This window comes from Vigna umbellata, chromosome 3, assembly GCF_029865625.1.
Source record: "Vigna umbellata cultivar VRB3 chromosome 3, Vumbellata_1.0, whole genome shotgun sequence".
NCBI classification, from domain to species: Eukaryota; Viridiplantae; Streptophyta; class Magnoliopsida; order Fabales; family Fabaceae; genus Vigna; species Vigna umbellata.
This window is the reverse complement of record NC_142167.1, coordinates 48078821-48101128: the sequence shown is the minus strand read 5'-3', so window position 1 is coordinate 48101128 and position 22308 is coordinate 48078821. Positions and strand designations below refer to the sequence as shown.

At 30.7% G+C, this 22308-nt stretch overlaps 2 protein-coding genes across 3 annotated transcripts; one reads left to right on the top strand and one right to left on the bottom strand.

Annotated features, from left to right (window-relative positions):
• Nucleotides 1-13895: 13895 nt before the first annotated feature.
• On the top strand, nucleotides 13896-18277 carry LOC124847007 (serine/threonine-protein kinase SRK2E-like). 2 transcript variants are annotated; one of them, XM_047324389.2, is made up of 9 exons: nucleotides 13900-14604; nucleotides 15363-15437; nucleotides 15539-15640; nucleotides 15725-15778; nucleotides 15889-15981; nucleotides 16168-16260; nucleotides 17230-17334; nucleotides 17405-17503; nucleotides 17769-18277. In XM_047324389.2, the coding sequence occupies exons 1-9, from the start codon at nucleotides 14428-14430 to the stop codon at nucleotides 18063-18065; spliced, it is 1095 nt and encodes a 364-aa protein (XP_047180345.1). In that variant the 5' UTR covers nucleotides 13900-14427; the 3' UTR covers nucleotides 18066-18277. The 2 variants fall into 2 exon arrangements, with proteins under 2 accessions (XP_087966902.1, XP_047180345.1); XM_088110776.1 differs by having other exon boundaries at nucleotides 13896-14604; nucleotides 15539-15778.
• Nucleotides 18278-18863: 586 nt separating this feature from the next.
• On the bottom strand, nucleotides 18864-21106 carry LOC124847005 (heat shock 70 kDa protein 4-like). The gene is made up of 2 exons (XM_047324386.2): nucleotides 20864-21106; nucleotides 18864-20655 (listed from the first exon to the last, which is right to left on the bottom strand). Exons 1-2 carry the CDS (start codon nucleotides 21081-21083, stop codon nucleotides 19019-19021), a joined length of 1857 nt encoding a protein of 618 aa, XP_047180342.2. The 5' UTR covers nucleotides 21084-21106; the 3' UTR covers nucleotides 18864-19018.
• Nucleotides 21107-22308: the final 1202 nt, after the last annotated feature.

The following is a 22308-nucleotide window of genomic DNA, read 5'->3' as shown; positions in this document are numbered from 1 at the left end:
TCAATTGTGACTCTCTAAGCAATTGCTTAAACCAAACAAGTTTACAAGTGACTAAGGCCATAACTCTCTATTTTGCTTCTATATACTAGATCTTGTCATAACACTCTATTTCTTGCTTTTCTAAGATATCAAGTTACCACCAATGGAGACACAATATTCGAATGTAAACCTTATATCAAAAGGAGATCCTATCCAATCACTAGAAGATCCTTTAATGTACTTTAATATATGAATAATTGCATTCCAATTATATTCACATAAGGAATTAAGAAGTTGGTTTACCATACTAATTGCAAAGGAAATGCAAGGACAGGTAATGGTAAGATAATTCAATTCTCCTACTAGTCTTCTATACTGCTTGAGGTCTGACATAAGCTCCCTTGTTTTGATATAAGTTTAGTATTAGAATCCATGGGTGTGTCAATAGATTTTGAATTTATAAACCTAGTTTCCTTCAAAATATTCAATACATACTTCCTTTGAAATATAACAATACCATTGGATTGTGTCACCTCAATACCTAAGAAATATTTAAGTTTGTCATGATCTTTAGTCTGAACCTAAAACATTATTTTTCCACTAAAACCAATTTTCTAAAACTCACCTATTAAGACCTCTATTGTTAGACTAAAATTGACCTACAACCAAGTTGAACCTTTTCTTCCCAATATTTCAATCAAATAACATCACCAACTTCACAACCACAGAAAATTCACAATCAAGATCTATTCGAAACAGATTCATCAAAGTCTAAAGTATCAATCACAACACCAAGCATCAATTAACTATTTTAAAATTGTTCAAATCACAATTTATACTAAGACAAATAAAATTATAATTTCAACCAAATTCAACATAACCTAACTATAATCCTCAATTAAATAACATTAAGAAAGGTCATTAGTTTCTCTTACTTTAAGGAGAATGCTACCAAGCTCTATATTAGAACTGTCAAAATGGGTAACCCGGCCCGACCTACCACGGGTTGGTCACTTAGTGAGCCAACTCAACCCGGCTCATTTATTAGCGAGCTGAAAAAATTTGAACCTGACCCGACTCACCATGACGGGTTGGTGGGTTAAACGGGTTGACTAATTGACTCACTTAATTATAAGTGTTTTTAAATAAAAAATTATATATTTTTAAATTCAAATCTAAATAAATTTCATTCTAAAATGATATTAAACTCCAAAGACAATTCAAAATAAAATAAAAATATCATACAATCCAAGCATAATCCAAAAACAAGCACAAAAGACGAATAAATAAGTTTTGAATATTGATAATTTTTGTATCACTTGTCCATCTATAATATTAGAGTCTTGAATAGATAAATCTATAATATTTTTCTCTCCTAGAAAATCTTTTTTTTTATCTCATCTACAATATAATAAAAAAATATTAACTAATAGTAATTAAACATAAAATAATAAATAATTAAATTAAATTAGGCATCAACCCGACTCACCATGGATTCAACCCGGGTAAGCCAGGTTCTAAGTGAGTCGGGTTGAAAACTAACCTGCATTAAAAAAATTACATTTTTTTGCAACCCAACCCAGCTCAAACCTGTGGTGGACCGGATTGGTTTACGGGTTGCAACCCATTTTGACGGCACTACTCTATATATGCACTACCCTTGCTTCAAGCTCAAGGAACTTCTAAAAACGTCTATAAACCACAAAAATATGATCATAACAAGTCCTTATAACTTCTTATCAACGAAAGGTTAGAAAAGGAACTCACATGACACATGCGAAGAACTCCTACGCATGACCTTAACTAAAAATGAAAGAAAAAAGAAACATAAACTTACTTGCTCTACAATGAAACTGATAGGATGAATATGGAGAATACAATATTGTGATCTCTTAGACGTTTCCTGATTCTCAAATAAATGATCTAGAAGTTAGAATTTGTAGAAATAAAAAAAAAAAGTCAGAGAAAGAATTCTAAAAAAATGGTGAGTGTTTTAGATAATGAAACGTGTTTATAAATTTTTATTTATATTATCAAATTATTTATCATTAAAATATTTGATATCGTTATCTTAAAACATCAATAAACTCTAATACTATATTTTTTAAATTCTTAAAATATTTGAGTACGATATTATAGTCAATTTTAAAACATTGTTTTGAACCGTGTTGGCCTATTATCCAATCATATAGTAAATAATATATTATATTATAATCTGATAAATTTTTAGAGCATAATCAATACGATTTAAAAAAAACAATTAGAATTGAAATATTAAATCAATAAAAAATTTAGCACGTGAAAATGACGATAAACAACTCTAGATACCACTGCATTATGCAATTTGAAAAAATGACACAATCAACGATGGTTTTTCTCATTAGTTAATTTTTTATTTAGATATTTAATGTGATTTTTATTTATTTATGTTACATTATCATGCGTCGTAATCTTTTTGATGGGATTCTTATATGATTTAACTATTGTTTAGAGTCTCCAATATATTTGTAATAAATGTTGTCACTTGGATAAGTTTGAAATAATTTTATACATAAATTAAGATTGCCATTTCTTTCAAGATTTACCAACGCCTATAAAATAAGTGCCAAATCTATTGCTATTTTTTGTTGCTATTAAAAAGTATAGAAAAGGAGGAAGGAGTCAAATAATGATAAATTACGTTATTCTAATATTCAAAGTCTATAAGCCACTTTAATAAGTCAGGAATCAACTGCTATTTAAAGCAAAGAAAAATGTGTAGGTTTGCTCAGATTTCAAGACTAATAATTCTATTATAATAATTCTTTAATTGTTTTTATATTTACATTAATTGTTATATGGTTATTAATATACTGTTGTCTCTGTTTTTATTTTAATCTTCTTATTAAAATTATAGATGTGTGTATTTAATCAATTATATATATATAGATTAAATCACCTTTAGTTATATAAATACTTGATGCATTAGTTCAATATATATGATACTAAATACTTGTTACATCCTTGAAGAAGGAAATTATTTTGAAAATCTAGTGTTTATAAAAAGTCAAAGAGTTCATTTTTTCAGAATTAAAAACTGAATATGACTAAAATTACAGGAATTTAGATAATATATCTTAACAAAGATAAAAGTATATAGTGCAGCCTATAAATTTGTATTTGATTTGACTTAGATATATGCAAAATAAATGAAGGTTGGCTAAAAAGTAGATGAAAGTTCTTTCCATCAAACACAAAATTGGAATGGACTGCCAATATTCTTCAGTATTAATGCTTCTAGGAATGTGTACCATGTTAGGAACAGATTACAAAAATATTTTACAAAATGATTTATTATATCTTATACACCATCTAGTGTCCACAATAATGACAAGCAGATACACTAAATAATAATAACAATATTATATAAATTATTTTTAGATGTACATCACGTCTTAAAAATTTATAAAAAATAAATAAATAAAAGAAGCGTCTTTATTTTAGCTTATAATAATAATAAGATCACAGTTGAGGACTTTTTTTTGAAGAAATGCAAAGGCGTTTCTTTCCATGGAAGAAATTATAGCATTGAATTGAAAGAAGCAGGATATGGGCCATTGTCTCGTATAATCAAAACAGAATATTATTGACTAAATTAAAAGAAGAAGAAGAAAACACAAAAGCAGAAGTGGGAGGCATAGAATTTTAGTTCGTTTGACAAAGACAAAGTGGTGTGTAACTTGACCAAATGGTTTGTTAGTTGCCAACAAATCCTCTAAATTTTGATGACCAAATAAAAAGAATGGAGGTTAGGTGCATCACCATACTAATAAAAAAATCATTTTTTCATTTTTATTTATTTTATTTTATTTTTATTATAGTATAATTTATTGAAAAATTTAACTTTGAATTTTTTTAGTGATAGGTTTTTGGAGAAAAGATGATTAAAAAGACATAATACTAATGGAATTCAAACTAGAATTATATAAAAATAAAAAATAATTTTGGGTTTTTGGATAAAAAAATTGTTAAAACACATAATACTAATTAAATTCGAACTATTATAAAAAAAATACACTATCTTCAATATAAAATCTTTAAAATAATAGATTTATGAATTTTTTTATAAAATATTCAACTTTTCTATTTTCATTCAATATAAAATATAGACTTACATTTAAATTTTCTATGCATAATAAATTATCTAAAAAATAACATTATTTTCCATTCAAAACCTAAAAATAATAAATTTATGTTTTTGTTTTATAATGTATTCAACTTTCTTTATCACTAATGGGACATAAACTCAAATTTAAATAAGGTTTTTTTCATCATTTATTCATCTATTTGATTTTTGAAAGATTGGTTCTTGTTCTAGAAAGATGTAGTGTAATATTCTAAAAATACAGTGTAAAACCATATACGAGAATCATCTCATATTAATAATATTACAGATCAGTTCTACATAGAACGAGATACGATTATGGCCGAACGGCCTTAATAAAAACAGAGGATTTAAAAACGTACGCTAGCTACTACTAGACCGAACGGTGAACAAAATAACTCATACCGAACGGTCTTACAAAATATAAAGCTAACAACAGACCGAACGTCCCTAAGGTTCGGCCTTCACTTCCGTCGCGTCTTCCAATACTTCTTCCAGCAGCTCTTCTACTTCTGCTCACATCTACACGAATGATCATTGCAACAGGATAACGACAGAACGCACAACACACGGACAAAAATGATAAACAGGGTAAGCTTATGTAATTTAATTTCTTCAATAACAACGTACAACATTCATAACTAAATCAACAACACCCAATTTATCATTCATACATCAAGGCATGCAAATACGACCACTTGACTCTGACTGTCCAGACTGTATGAATCCTGTGTAGCTACGACGTTCGTGCACTCGGGTGATGTAGTAACTGAGATACCCTCAACAGTTGACACCCGAGGTTGATCCGTTCCGTCCAAGTTAACCTTATGGACTAGGACATCCTGCCATTCCCACACATGATTTACTCCTCTCTACATGAGAACGAGTAATCATGGAATATCAAGATGAACGCCTTCTAAGCTTTGCCCACATTCATACTTTACCAATCAATAACCACTTTCTGAGATATTCCTCCCTGGAATACTCGTTCATAATCAAACTAGTTCATTCACATCACATTTCAAATTTTCTCATACCTCATCCTTAATACATTCAACTGAAATACGATCTCATACTCTCATCATAGTGTAAGTACGACTAGCATAACATTTCTTAGAAATTAACATAACTGAGTGCTACTTATCCACTTCAATAAGCAGACCCCTAAGAGTTCAAACCGGACGCCACGCAGCCTAGGCCGAGTACTAAGACTCTAGGCCGACACCTTTTACGAACCAACATTGTTTGACACACAATACTAATACTGATGAGAAACTATGAGTAACAAACGCTATCGAGTTTGAATGAAGACTCCTATTCTAAAAGCAATAATAATATATTATAGAAAACAAGACCCAGCGCTTGGTTTAAGACCGAGCCCTGTAGAAACCGAACACTATCGAACGAGCGCTGGTCCAAGACCAAGTGCTTATCAGGAACGAGCGCTACTGAGACTGAAGGCTTGGTCCAAAACCGATCACTAATAAACTCACATAAAATGAATGAATATATATATATATATATATATACACACACACACACACACACACACACAATTGAGCCACCACTTATTCTGAATGAAAAAGAACGATAATGTCTACGACCTTAAGTAGTATATAACGCATTAATTAAACTGTTTAGGAAGTCTAAAGAAGAACTACACTTAGGCTGAACATTCATTCATACATATCTAATATTATAACACAGTCGTTATTACCGAAATTCCTTATATAAGAAGAACCTAATATAGACGGACGCTCAACCATATTACCACCTTTACTCAGATTACTACAGTTGACGATCAATCTATATCTCAAATCAATTTACCACATGCATCATTCCTCCATCCACACGTCCAAACAAGCAGTACACACATATCTCATACTCATCAAATAATCAAACAACGTATCATGCAAACATACCAACGTTCAAACAAGAATTTAATCAAATTATATAAGTTCCTCTTACCTCTATATGTAACCGAACGCTCAACGAGGCAGAATGTAGCTCCCCACTACCAATGACCTAACGTTCGACAATCCCGTTTTAGGAGTACTGGACCAAACAGAGAAACCAGGACACTCAGAATTATACTATCCCCTCAGGCGACCAGAAATAGAGAGTTGCATGTGAGATTAAACGAACGTACTAAAGAGAAGGAAACTCACCAGCTCAGAATTACAAACCGATCGATTCAAACGGAAGCTCTTAACGCCGGGAGTGTTCACACGGTGCCAGAGAGGTGATCTGAAGAAGAAAAGGTAAGGTTTTCTTAGAGAGAAGGAGGAGAAAAATGTGTTTAGCAGTTTGGAGAAGAAGAAAGGCACACAGAGAAGTGGCACGACATTTGAAATTTGGCCTTAAATACTGTCGTCACCCCAAAACGAATGTCACTCTCCTGCAGCCACCTGCTTTCCACTAACTGAGACGCTCACTCTCTTCTTGACACATGGATCCCACTACTTGGGTTTTTTTTGTTGTGTTTTGATGGAGTCTGACAGATAGCACTAAAATTGCATGTGATCAAGTGAACATGATTTTCTCTCACTTTCAGAAAAGTTACAAGACGAAAGTTGATTGAAACCAAAGAACATAAGATACCTTATCTAAGCTTTAGATGAAAGATTAAAGAAAATTCCTTCACGTGAAGACCTGCTCTTGTTCATGCTTACAAGGCATTTGTGTCACTCCTTCACCACCTCCCTCCTCGTGAAGGCATTGTAAAGGATAGAATCTTTAGAATGAACAACATTTTATTTTCTCAATACTTTATATTATCAAATAACTTATTTAAATAAGTTTCATATCTTTAACATATGATTCATTTTTATTTTGAATATCTAATATATTTTTTAAATTGGATATTAGATAAATTAAAAACTTTTATATAAGTCATTTTAGCTACTTGTATATGTTAATTAAGTAAAACATGTATCACATAATCTAAAGTCTAAAAGAATGATACCCGTTAACTAATTTCTATTTCCGTTATATGATGAAAAAAGGTATATGTTGTTTGATAAAAACCAAGTAGAGAGACTAAAATAAAAATTTAAAAATATTTCAGGATAAGTTAAAGGAAACAATAGAAAAAATATAAATAAATTCTTTTTTTGATACTTAAACTAAAATTTTATAATTATAACTAAAAGCTCAATTTGAAAAAATAATTTATTGGTACTCAAATCAATAACGAGTAATACTTAGGGACCTGTAACTTATTTAAGGGTAACTTTTATTTGCAAATTCCATTACATACAATAGTTAACTGTGTGAAATATTCACTTAGTTTTTAGAATAAATTACTCAAACTAATTATTTGTGTGCTGAGGATTAATATGTGCATATAAAAATATTTTACAAGAAGACATCATTTGATATAGTAGTATTTCTTTAAAAATAGATTCTAGTATTGTATTAAACTATATATTATATATTTTATTTAGTGACAAAATTATAACTATGATATAAAAATATTGATTTAAATATAATAAAATTATATCATATTAGACTATTTAATAAAATATATAATTTTATATATAAATGATATTGTTTTTAAGAGTTAATTAAAGTGTTGTAGTAGGGTTAAATCTCCATTATACCTAATGTTAATCCATTTAAGAAGAAACTTTCGAACTAAAACTTCTTTTTTTCGCGCTTGAGAGGACTTCTTAAAAGGAAATATTTTTCAAGAATGGGTTAGGGTTGACCCATAAATAATGGATCAAGTTTACAACTCTAACTTCAACAAACTTATATATAGTCCATGTACATCTAACATTTCTTAGTATACCTTGTCCACTCTTCAAATAAAAAAACATTTATTAATATTTGCAAAGTCTTTGTTTAATTTGTATTTGCATGGGATATTTCTTTAAACCACATCAAATACTTATGTGATCATCCAATATTATGTAAACTTTGTAAATTGCACGATAAATATTATTTTATTATAATCAAAATCATAGTGTGTTAAACTTGTGTTTACTTTTGTTAATCTTCTTTTATACCTTAACATTTTTTTTATTATGAAAAATAATGAGTTTTGTGATAGAAAGAAACACATGCATGTAGTTACTTATTTTTTAGCAGAACTAAAGTTTATCATATTGATTAGATAATAGGTTCATTTTAATCTTTTAAAGAAAACAAAGTTTATCTTGAAAATACATATTCATTTATTTTAGTTGCTTTAAACATGTATTAAAGTAAGCTGAAATATGGTGAGTTAGACAAGTTGTAGTTGTACACTTACAACTATTCATAGTCTTCCTTGTGACTGTGAATTGACTTTACATTCATTGAAATGTCTATAATTAAACTTTTCTATATTTCATATGAGACATTCATATATATATATATATATATATAAAACAAGAATTTGATATCATGTTGATTAAATTTAAAGAGTTTGACATTGTATATCTATCTATATATGACATCATTTTGTGCACAAGGTCAGAACAAAGGATGAAAAAAAAGTGGTGTGTTAATAAGTTTACAAGAGCAATTAAGTCTAACCCATCTTATTTTGAACATGTTGATATCATGCAATGATAACATGATGGTTCATTTACTTGAAAATAAAGGAGTGTGTTAATAGATTTAAAAGATCAATTAAGCCTAACTCATCTTATTTTCAACATGTTGATGCCATGCATTCTTAGCATGATAGTTCATTTACTTGAAAATCTAATAACAAAAATAAAATGAATAACACTTCGGTAAGAATTTGGTATGAAAATCTTTCATTTGTGTGGATGGATCACTTTTATCTTGAGGTTAATGTGTGTGTGTGTGTGTATATATATATATATATATATATATATATATATATATATATATATATAATGTTGTTGATGTATCACAATTTGACTTCTTTTAGGACATTTCTTCCTAAACTTCTATAGTTTCTTCCTGTATCTTTATAGATTTTAAAATTCTCATTTTAAACATTATTTGAAATGTAAAAATTATATTTTCGATTATATAATAAAAATGTAAAGTAAAATTATATTTTGAACTATATAATTTATAATGTATTTATTTTATTTTATTTTAAATTGTATAATTCAAAATATATACTTTATTTTATATTTTAAATTATATAGCTCAAAATATAAAATAGAAAATATATTTGTATAATTTATAATACAAAATTTGTATTCCAACTCGGAAAATCCAGAATGTATTTTTTAAGGATATAACGTGATGGCTGAAATCCTTCCTCCGCCTCCTCACAATGTTCCTCAGCCTCTCCACCTCCTTCGCCGCCAAATCCCACTCCTGCAATGCCGCCTACCTTGTCGTCGCAGTCTCGGAACCCTCGCCTGTGATGAGCGCCCTCTCGTTCTTCCTCGCGCCCTTCCCCCTGACCCCCTCTTTTGCCTCGCCGCCGCCATCCCCGCCGTGGACGGTGATGTTCCTTCTAATGTGTCTTCGGTAGAGCTGTTGGAAGAAGATGGGAGCATCCATGGAGGTGGAGGAACGAATGTTGGTGGTGGTGAAAAAGAAAAATCGGTGCCAACGGAGGTGGAGAAAGAAAAAGGGAGAGAGGGCTGCGGTGGTAGTGGGGAAGAAGGTAAGGGCAAAAATTTGTCTATGGAGGTGCAGGAAGAAATATCCTGATTATGAACATGGCTTTCCCATTTGTTTGGGCTGGATAAAGTGTAAAAGAGGGTTACTCCCTGTACCACCTCACTTTCCTTCTTCTATCATCATATTTTTTTTTAATTTTAAAACTATCCTTTATATTTTAAAATATCCTACACTTTTACCTATTTTCTTTAATGAATATCAACATCCGTCGAAGAATTTTAATTTTATTCTTCAACAGATTACCACGTCCGTTAAGATTTTTTTTTATTTTTAGTTTTTTAATTTATTGTATTTTAAAATAATATATAAATATTTTTTAATTTTTTTAAAATTATTACTTAATTATTTATAAATTAATTTTATTTTATTTAATAAAATAATTATTATTAATTTAATTTATGTATTATTATTTAAATAATAATTAAAATATTTTTTATAAATATATTAAAACGGAATTTTTATTTTAGTTTTTAGTTTTTTAATTTTTGTATTTTAAATTAATATATAAATATTATTTAATTATTTTAAAATTATTATTTAATTATTTATAAATTAATTTTATTTTATTTAATAAAATAATTATTATTAATTTTAATTTATGTATTATTATTCAAATAATAATTAAAAATTTTGTTATAAATCTACTAAATGGATGTGTTATGTGACGTTGAATTAATTTTTTTTTTAGTTTTCAGTTTTTTAATTTTTTCTATTTTAAATTAATATATAAATATTATTTAATTTTTTTAAAATTATTACTTAATTATTTATTACTTAATTTTTTAAAATAATTATTATTAATTTAATTTATATATTATTATTTAAATAATAAATAAAATACTTTGTAAAAATCTATTAAATGGATGTGGCACATCCGTTAATGGATGTGGCCACATCGGTTGAAGTTTTTTTTTTAATAAAAACAATAAACTAAAATATAAAATATATAAACGGATGTCAACATCCATTGAAGGTGAAATGGACGTTGACATCCATTTTATAGAAGGACAAATTAGGTATGTGGTGGTGCATGGAACGTTTGGTAGTGGTCGAGGAAGTAACTCTCAGTTTAAAAATAATACGTGTGACACCCGGGCACTGATAAAAGGGCGGGGAGTGACGCCGGTGCAGGGAGCATGGTGCAGGGGGCACAGACAAGGAGCGGCTCCTGGCAAGGCTTCCGGTGGAAGGGACACATGGATGAATCGAACATACACCGGAATGAGAGGGATCTGGAGACTGTGTAGGTATGGGACTATACAGTTGAAGGATAGCTTAAAAGGGATTGATTTGGCTACTCATATCACCAAAATGCATTTGCTTTTCGGTAGCCTGACTCATAAGAACTCCATGGTTAAGCGTGCTTAGCCCAGAGTAATTCTGGGATGGGTGACCTTCTGGGAAGTTTTCCCAGAAAGTGTGCGAGTAATTCTAACAATACGCACCTCATTTTTATTAATGTTATTTCATAGAAAATTTGAAAACAATATTTGGATAAATTTTAACATTTTTAAGGATATTTTTAAATTATAAAATAATTAAAATAATAATTATAGTTAAATTAAAGTACAAGTGGTTAAAAAATCACTTTTCTCATTCTCGAGATGAAAATGCTACATTCCCAATTTATATTCTTGATAATTAGTTTTTATTCTTCTAACACAAACGCATTCTAACATTTGATTTTTTTTTTCTAAGTTTAATTTTTCCTCTTTTTAAACCTCTAACGTATTAAAAAGAGCACACTATATATAGGCTACTATTGACCTAAGCTAACAACTATAATGGAATAATAGAAAGTCTTAATTAACTTAGAGAAGACCGTGTAATATTAGCTTAGAAAAATACTTTATTTATGAGATTTTCTAGCAAAATAAAGCAACAATGCATTCTCAATGTTTTCAAAATAGAAAAAAAAACATTATACTCTTTTTTTTATAGATCATATTAATATAAACAATGTTATGAAAAGTACTAAAAAATTTGTTAGAAAGTTTTATGTTTGTTTGGAGGAAAATTCTTTATAAGATTTAAAAGAGAGAGAGAAAAAAGTAGAAAATAAAATTAGTTCCCATTAAAACTAAATTTAAATAATACAGCAATAAAAAACTAAATTTTGGAAAAATTAATGGGAAATAACTTTTATATGTTAAACTATATTTAACTCGTGAAAAAAATTAATTTTACTTCTCCTTATTTCTTTCTCTATAAAAGAAAATATCTATAAATAAATAGAGTCATTATTTAGGAGAAAATTAAGACTAAATTGACACAAAATAAAAATACAGGAATCAAATTGCAACATAATAAAAATACAGGGACCAAATTGAAACTAATGCAATGACATGTGGCCTGACAATGACATGTAGCACTGTCAGTGCCATGTCACACTGCCATTGCCACGTGACACACTATCAGTTTGACACGTGGCATTTTTAAATTTTACTTTTAAAAAAATAAAAAATAAAAAATAAAAATAATAAAAATATAATTAAAAATTCAAAAAAACCACGAACTGACACGTGTAATCCCTTTTAACGGTGTTAGTATGGAACTAACGGTAAGACTGATTCAATTTTTCATAATAAGGGACCTAATCGAGAACATTTACAATACGAGAACCTACTTGAGACGATCCTACAAAAATAAGAATGTTCGAAAAGATTAAACCTATTGAAAATATCATTAATTTTATGATTCAAGCCATTGTCCAATAATTTTTAAATAAATTTTTTTATCAAGTTATTTATCTAAATAAAACTTTATATGCATTTTCAAAATATATACATATATATATATATATATATATATATATATATATATATATATATACATATATATTTATTTATTTGTCCAATACCATTTGCTTCGACATGAAGTTTCGACAACTTTAATATACTGCCTGTACTACGAACCAAAGAAAGAGGATGCACATTCTGCATTTCTGCTAACTTATCCATCTACTTTTATTTGTCTTCTAGTGCCTATTTCTTTTTTATTTGCATACATTATTGTTCCAATTTTTAAATATTCTTTGTTGCTGCTGTTACTGACACCATTCTGTCACTTTTATCATTATCTTGCTCAATAATGGGTGCTCCCTTCTATATATGTATAACTCTGACTCATAAAGTAACTCCTGCCAATTGTAGAAATACAAAACTATACTAAGAGGAAAATTATGATTGGTCTAAGTTCCAGCCAATTGGAAATGGATCTAATAATATTATTAATAACAAATTTAAGATTGAAATATTATTGTATGTAGAAATAAAATTTTCTAGTTATTGATCAAAAGAGTTATTATTATCATGTACTTAATAGTATCATATTTAATAATATCATTTAGAAATTGAAGTTAAAAATAGTTTAAATATATATTTATATTTTAATATTTTAAGAGATGATAAAACTTCAAATTTTAAAACAAATAATTAAAAATTAATTTTTTAGTTTCTGATGTTAAAAGCTAAACTAAAATCTTTTTTAAAACATTAATATATTTTTATTATCAAATTTAAAAAATTAATAAATATAAAATTTTAATTTAATTAAAAATAATGTTTTATATATTAAATAACGTTTTATATTAATATTTAAATTAAAATGTATCAAACGATACGTTATGAATCATAATTTGACACATAAAAACATTATAATTAAAATTTTGAAATTTTAATTTTACATTAAAATTTTGAAATTAAAATTATATTTAACTCTTGTTTTAAATACAATAATTAATGCTAAAAACATTAAGTCAACAAATTTGAAACTATAAAATAAAAAATAAAGCTCTTAACCAGTTATGATGATAAAATTATAAAGTAATTACAATCCAATAACAATAAAATGATTTTAAGAATTAAATGATTATTTATTATTAGATAATGATACTTTGACCATATTTTAACATTGTACGATTGATTTTTGTGTTTATGATTGTTATTATTATTATTATTGATGGTAAAGTAATTTTGGATGAATCATATAATAACACAAATAATATTAAAATATTGGTAAAAAAAATGGTGTTAAATATCATTATTTTTTTTTTCACCCAACCAAAGAGGTTGCAAACTTAGTTGAACTAGAAAAATGGTAAAAATGTTCCTTAATTTCTCAGTCTGTGGTTGACACGTTTCACTGATTTAGTGACAAACAAATGGAAACTGATCAGATCATCATTGGAGTTGCTGAAAGCACAAAATAGAAAATCCATAGGAAAAAAAAGAAAAATTAAGAAATTAGAAACCTGCTAGCCTCATGCATCTCAGATTCTCAGTTTTTTGGATAAAATCAAAAAGATAAACTTTGGTGAAAGAAGGCACACAAAAAGAGAAGAGAAGAGAGGGAGAGAAAAAAAGAAAAGCAGAGAGGTTTCACGTTCAGGTTCAGTTTCACTTTCACGAGCCTATCACCGACCCTCTGCTCCTGCAACTTCCTACTTAAACCACTGCCAACTCTGAAAGAAAGAATAAAATATCCCCATTTAGTTTGGTTGGTGAAAGTTGAAACCTTTTCACGGGCTCAAGTAGCAGCTTTGCCTTGTTTTATTTTTGTCAGCCACTACCCTGGTTTTGTTTTTCAAAGATCTGATCTGGGTTTTGGATGTTTCAATGTGAGAGCTAAGATTTTGCTGTTGGGGTGTTGTTGTTTTGGTGCATAGTGATAGAAAAAGTAAAGGTGGGATTTGTAAAGGGGTGGAGATGGATCGTTCTGCGATGACTGTTGGGCCAGGAATGGATATGCCAATCATGCATGACAGTGATAGGTATGAGCTGGTCCGTGATATTGGGTCGGGGAATTTTGGGGTGGCTAGGCTCATGAGGGACAAGCACACTGAGGAGCTTGTTGCTGTGAAGTATATTGAGAGAGGTGAAAAGGTTTGTTTTCCATTATAGCTAAATTTTTTCTTTTTTTGTTCTTTTTTCGTGAATTAAGCTTTCCTTTTCTCTTTATTGTGCTTGTAAAGTTTTGGTTTGGGTGGGGGATTTTGGCAACTGAAGTCTGTAGGTTATGATTTGATTGATTGGGTTCTTTGTTGGAAATGGTGCTACTGGTGGTGGTGGGTGCTTTGGTTTTCAGTTGGATGGTGCTAAAAGAGATGTTGGGGATTGATAGGGGTGTACATCTGGATTTCAGTCTGTTCAGAATTGGGATGTGTACGTGCTGCCTAATCTAATTGTATGCAGGTTTTGCTGTTCTTGTGTTTGGATGGAATTTGCAGCCTTTGGAAATATGAACCAAGATTTTGCTTTCATCTTCTACCTATAAAAGTTAAGCTTAGTGGTGCCCCCATGTCTCTTTTGGCAATTAACTCTTACTGTTTTCAAACGCACATTATAAGTGTTGTTTTTGGTTCTAAATGTTGGCTGCAGTGGTTCAATTGAAAGTGCAAATGCTACAGTGTGCTTGATAGCAGACTTTCTTAACTAATGTTATAGCTGCCTTAAACCCTCGACACTTGTTTGTTTGACAAGCCACAAGTACAACAGCATTCCCACCTAAGATGAAGCTTATCTAGAGTTTGTGTCAATCTAAGTTATGCAGTAGAGTTAAATAAAGTTTGAAAGGGATAGTGTTGCATGCATGTGGTTTTCCCTGCATTACATTAAGCTTAATCATGTTTTTTTCTTAACAGATAGATGAAAATGTACGAAGGGAAATTATAAATCATAGATCATTGAGGCATCCCAATATTGTCAGGTTCAAGGAGGTTTGTTCTCTTAACTCTGTACACGTCCAAAGTCTTGGCCTATTTCTTCCTAATTGTACCTAAGGCGTATTTTAATCAGTTCTCATGCTCCGAAAGTATAGGTCATACTAACCCCTACACATTTGGCTATTGTGATGGAATATGCCTCTGGAGGAGAATTATTTGAACGGATTTGCAAAGCAGGAAGATTTGGTGAAGATGAGGTTCTAATCTTTTCCAATCAAGCATTCTTTCCAGTGTTGTTGCAGTTACCATTTACCCTTAATGCCTATTATGTTTTGCTGCAGGCACGCTTCTTCTTCCAACAACTTATATCAGGGGTTAGCTTCTGTCATGCAATGGTACGTAAGTTTGGCAATTTTAGTTTTTACTTTCTCATTAGTGCATTTTCAGCTGAAAGATACAGTAAATTGTCATACTTGAATGTCTCTATTTATCTTCTTTAATAAAGCAAGTATGCCATCGTGACTTAAAGTTGGAGAACACATTGTTGGATGGTAGTCCAGCTCCTCGTTTGAAGATTTGTGATTTTGGGTATTCGAAGGTACTTTTCTTTCTTTGCATTTACAATACATGAATTCCAGATTGATATTTGCACTGGGTACTGTTTGGGAAGTTCATTGCAATTTTATTGTACCCCAAGATCAAGAAATTTCTTCATCTGTTATTTGCATTTATGGATCAGTTTGTACTATCTGTGACATAAATCTTGATTGTGTTACTTTTGCAGTCCTCTGTACTACATTCACAACCAAAATCTACAGTCGGTACCCCTGCATACATTGCTCCTGAAGTTTTGCTTAAGAAAGAATATGATGGCAAGGTATTATGTAACTTCCATCTCCCAAAGAATATTCATAGAACTGTTGTATTAGTGTATTTGGTTCTTATACTTTGCAATTATACGTTGGTCACCACAACCACCTGTTGATTGATTCCATGCAGAGTAGAATCTACCGTCTTAATGTCAGTAAAGACACTATCAATTGTAATTTCTAGGTGTTGCATGGAAAAACATATAATGATATGTTCTGTAACCACTAGGGGTTTAATTGGATTGTCACTGTTTTAGCATCATCCTATTTGTTGAATCTAATCCAGTGAGTAGTAGACTTTGGTTGATAACTGAAGTTGCTATGTTTGGGTGTCAACAGCAGACATGACCTACAACTTACAAGGACGATAGTGTAATACTTTTAACCTTAACTAGAATATTGAGCTCTTTTTCCTGAAGAATAGAACATAACCAAGAGTGAGAAATGAAAAATATTTCTTTTTTCTATTTAAGGCTCATTGCAATCTCTTTCATGGTTCCCCGGTGTGAATTGTGAGTTCTGTCAGAAAATGGACTTTTACCTGTGAGAGCTTTGTGGAGTTCTAAGTAACAAGAATCCCAATTTGATCTTATCGCTGAGGCGATTAATCTCATGACTTATCACTCATATTTTCCTCTTTTTTGAGTATGGTGTCAATATCTTTCTCCAAACTGGATATCATAACGGCCCTCCCTTGTTTTCTCATCACTTTCTCTGTGAATGATTCTTATCGATGGTTGTGGAACATGAAGAAAAGTTTGATTAATGTGAGACTATTATATAATCATGTTTGAAGTATGTTTGCTTTTCATTTATGGTTAGAAAGGATTGTGACTAATGTTATGCTTTATCTCCTACAGATGAAACAAAATTTTAGATTATAATCTGAAAGCACTATTTTCAGGACAGCTATGCATTTTCTTGAATAATTATTCACTAATACATTGCACTGACATTGTCATTCAATTGTGACTCAGATTGCAGATGTGTGGTCCTGTGGGGTGACCTTATACGTCATGTTGGTAGGTGCATATCCTTTTGAGGATCCAGAGGAACCTGCAAATTTCCGAAAGACAATTCAGGTAGGTTACTGCACCCGTGTTTAGGTCACTGCAGTTTGATTTTGTTTAAACTGTTGGATTTTGTTTGCAGAGGATTTTGAAAGTCCAGTACTCAATTCCTGATTATGTTCATATATCTCCCGAATGTCGTCATCTAATCTCAAGGATCTTCGTTGCAGATCCTGCACAGGTCAGCTTATAATTTTAATTAATTTTTCGATCTGAAAATTGTGTGCTTCGTATATACTATTGAATGTTATATATCTAGAAGGGAGCAAGACAGGAATATGTATCTAGACATGAGTTTCTTACAACGGATAAGAAAGAAAAGCTGTAGCTTCATCAGCTACTAGCTAGTACAGATGAATCTTCAAATTAATATTCCATTTCAAGTTAAGCCCCTCTTGTTTGTTTGTTTTTTTATCTATCCTTAAGACTGGTATTGTTTCATGCAGAGAATAACTATTCCTGATATTCGAAGCCACGAGTGGTTTTTGACGAACCTTCCGGCAGATCTGATGGTGGACAGCACAATGAGCAACCAGTTTGAGGAGCCTCATCAGCCAATGCAGAGCGTTGAAGAGATCATGCAGATAATTAGAGAGGCTACAATTCCTGGAGCCAAAACTCAGTCTCTCAACCAGTATCTCACTGGTAGCTTGGACATGGATGATGATGACATGGACGAGGACCCAGAGACAGATTCTGATCTTGATATTGATAGCAGTGGAGAAATAGTTTATGCAATGTAAGTTGCTACCAGACACACTGTAAACTGAATTCTCTCATCAATTTATAACAGATACAGTGGATTGTTCAGTGAGATTGTAAGAGTGTGTATAAGAAAAATATTTCACATATGAAGGGGAAGGATTCTATGATTAAAATCTTATATTCTCAGGATCCACTCTGCTTGTATTTTATGATCTTTAATGATCCAATCTTATCTTTCATTTCTGGTATCTATACAGGTTTCGGTTCCACTCTTCTAAAGTTCTCAGTAAACTTTATCACTATATTACTATACTTCATTAATGGGATCATGTTGTAAAATAGTAAAATTTTATTCGATGTTTATGGTTGGAAAAATTTGATGAATTTGTGCTTAATTTGTTCATAGACAGAGATGGACGCATAAACAGCTTTCTTGTGTAGAATTGCCAATTGATTGGAGTCATTGAAGTTAAGTCCAGTGGAAATTATTTATTAATTTTGGTCAGTAATTATTCTTTATTGAAAAATACTTGATTAACTAATTTTGATAAGGTCTTTTCAATCATATCTTTTTTAATTTGTAAGACTTAAATCCGGCCGAGTTACTTAAAAGGATCCTATTTAGATCAATGTTAAAATGGAAGCTTAATTATTGTCATGGGGAAAATATTATTTTTCTAACTGAACAAATTAAAAAAATTACAACAGAAAATTGTTTTCTATTTTCACGTAAGTATAGCAAATGAACAACAGAAGAGATGCACCGATGGCAACACACATGATGGAAAAATAAGCAATCGGTATGAGTCAAAGGGTCAATCAGACGCAGATTGAGCAAAATCAACAAAAGCTATGTTAATTAAGGTTATATATCGACTACAAAACAGTGAAACTTGAACAATGTTGAGATACCAAATAAATCATAAAAGATTGTTTTCATCACATAGCAGGAGGCAAATCAGCACAGCAAAAATCTAGATTGGAAAAGCTTCTACCCATTCTTGCCTATTGTTTCTTCATAGAGGCTCTCAAGCTTCTTCAGATAATCCTCAAATACATATGCTTCCTCATGCTGATTTTTACCATCCAGCAATTCTGTACCCTTCTTAATTGCCAAACTAATCCTCTCCCTTGTCGATGAGCTAAGTTTAGAAATCATATCTTTCTTTTCCAAAGCCTTATTCATCTTGTAAACGTATTCATCCAAAGAATTAATTGCTTTGGACTTTCTAAGGAATTTCTTATCTTCCGCCTGAAAATTCTCAGCTTCTTGAATCAGTTTCATAATTTCTTCAGGAGACAGTCTCTCTTTATCATTGGTTATGATAATCTCATTCTTATTTCCAGTGGTTTTTTCCTCAGCTGAAACAGTTAACATACCATTTGAATCTATGGCAAAGCATACATCCAAAGGATGACCACGAGGAGCAGGAGGAAATCCAGAAAGAACAAAAGAACCTAACAAATTGTTATCACTGGCTCTTGCTCTCTCACCCTCGTAAACTTCAATCCGCACTCTATATTGGTTATCGTTTGTTGTGCGGAATACTTCTATCTTGCTCACGGGAATGGTAGTGTTCCTGGGAATGACCACACCCATGACATCTGGATGTGTGCTTACACCAAGGGATAGAGGTGTAACATCCAGTAGCTCCAAGATTGGAACATTCTTCATGCCTTCATTCAGCAAAGCAGCCTGAACAGCTGCACCATGAGCAACAGCCTCATCAGGGTTGATGCTCTTGCACAGATCCTTTCCATCAAAGAAGTCACGCAGTAGTTCCTGCACTTTTGGAATCCTGGAAGAACCACCAACAAGCACAACATCGTCTACACTGCTCTTGTCCATCTTAGCATACCTAAGACATCTATCAACTGTCTCCACACATTCTTCAAAGAGCTCCATATTAATTTCCTCAAACTTTGCACGAGTGATTGAAAAGCAGAAGTCAATGCCCTTAAATAACGCATCTAACTCAATGTCTGTGGTGATATCATATGACAGTATCCTTTTTGCCCTCTCACATGCAGTTCTCAACCTCCTTAGGGCTCTCGGGTTCCCACTAATATCTACCTTGTTCTTACTGTTGAACTCCTTCACAAAGTAGTTCACCATTCGATTGTCAAAATCTTCTCCTCCCAGATGAGTGTTTCCAGCGGTCGCCCGAACTTGGAAGACCTTGTTCTGAATTGTGACGAGAGACACATCAAAAGTACCACCGCCAAGATCAAAAATGAAAACATTTCGCTCCCCAACACAGTTAGTCTTCTTGTCAAGGCCATATGCAATAGCTGCAGCAGTTGGCTCATTGATTATCCTCATAACATTGAGACCAGCAATGGTACCGGCATCTTTGGTGGCTTTACGTTGAGAGTCATTGAAATAAGCAGGCACTGTGACAACAACATTCTTCACAGGTGTTTCCAAGTACGCCTCGGCAATCTCCCGCATCTGCATGAGAACCATAGATGAGATTTCTTCGGCACAGAGGAACTTCTCCTGACCCTTGTATTTAACCACGATTATAGGCTTGTCGTTAGCACCTGCACCAACCTTGAATGGCCATAACATTTTCTCTTTTTGAATAAAGGGATCACTGAATTTCCTACCAATCAACCTCTTCGCATCTGCAAAAGTGGAAAGACATCCCGTATGTAAAAGTCAGTAGAGAAATCATAATAACAACAAATAATTGCAATTGTATTCATTTAAACAACTCTATCGTGTTGGAGAAAAACAAAAGTTAAAGTTCATATGTATGATTTGATGTAAAGGACATTCCAAAAACTCACTTAAAGAATAAGCAACTCAATGCTGGAGAGAATGAAATCATACCAAAAACAGTGTTTTCTGGATTGGTGACAGACTGAATCCGAGCAACTTCACCAATGAATCTATGTTTGTCAGTGAAGGCAACAAAAGAAGGTGTGGTTTTATCGCCTTGCTGATTGTGGATTATCTCCACTCTGCTGTGTTGCTCCAGCCAAACTGCAACGCAGGAATACGTTGTACCAAGGTCGATTCCTACGGCAAATTTCTTATCTTCTTTGCCCATATTCTATCAGCTGAATGAAGAGTACAGAACTCAAAAACTCAATTCAAACACTTTGATGAATGTTAGTGTTTAATATTTATACTTAAACTATGTATGGAATTTGGAAAACCAAAAGACTGAAAGCTTTTCTGTGATAATAACTGACTAGCTTGTCTCGTTAAATTTTCCTTCTAATATTTATTAGGTATAATTGGAAAATTATGATCCAACAAAATGGGGTAGAATTTTTTTTAAAAAAATAGTTATTTAATTATCATTTTACAACTTTTATGGAAATAAAATGATGTTTGCAAAAAATAACTTTTGTATTTATATATATAAAAAAAAAGAGAATAAATAATAGTGCGGGATAATGTCAAACAAATGATAATAAAAAAAATTGTGATATTAAAATACCAATATTCCTTTTCTTGTAACTTCATTCATGTCTGGAATTAAGCATTTAAATCCCAAGGCTAATGAATAGCCTTCTGTTATGAAAATTCTATTTTCAAACTCAACTGTTCTCTTACTTTCATTTCACTCTTCCTTTTATTAATAAAATATTATATTTAATAAATAAAAATAAAGGTAAACAAAATATTGAAATAAATAATAATATTTATGGGTGTCATATGTAAATGGAAGTATATAAAAAAAGTGTTAATAAGACCAAAATAGTAATTTCTGTGAATTGTGTATATCTACTTATGTTCAATTCATAGTTTTTTATTTTTCATTTTGAAATATACAGTAAAAAATAATATGTTATACTTTTTCTTTTATATAAATGAACGTTTTTATGGTGGTATATGGCTGTACATATTCTTTCGATGTTTTCCATTCTTTCTACCGTTGTAATGCTAGCAATAAATAGCTTAAATATCTCATTATTACTATCAGTATTTAAAAGGTTGATTTAATTTTTAAACCTCTATTATCATTTAAGATTTATTATAGAAATGATAATGCATATCCGAAACTAATTATTAACCATGCCCGTTGAGGTAATAGTAAGAAAGAAACTCTTCAAAAAGATTATTTCAGCTATATAATATTTATCTTTTAATTAATGATAATGTGTATTTGAAAAGAACAATTATATTTTGATACTTTTAATATTTTTTACACCTACTTAGCTTTATCTTTCAAAATCTATTTTTATTTACAAATACAAAAGTTTACTTTTTTAAATTATTATTTTACCAAGTAGATTGTTAAATGATCCATCTTTTTTGTCTGAAAA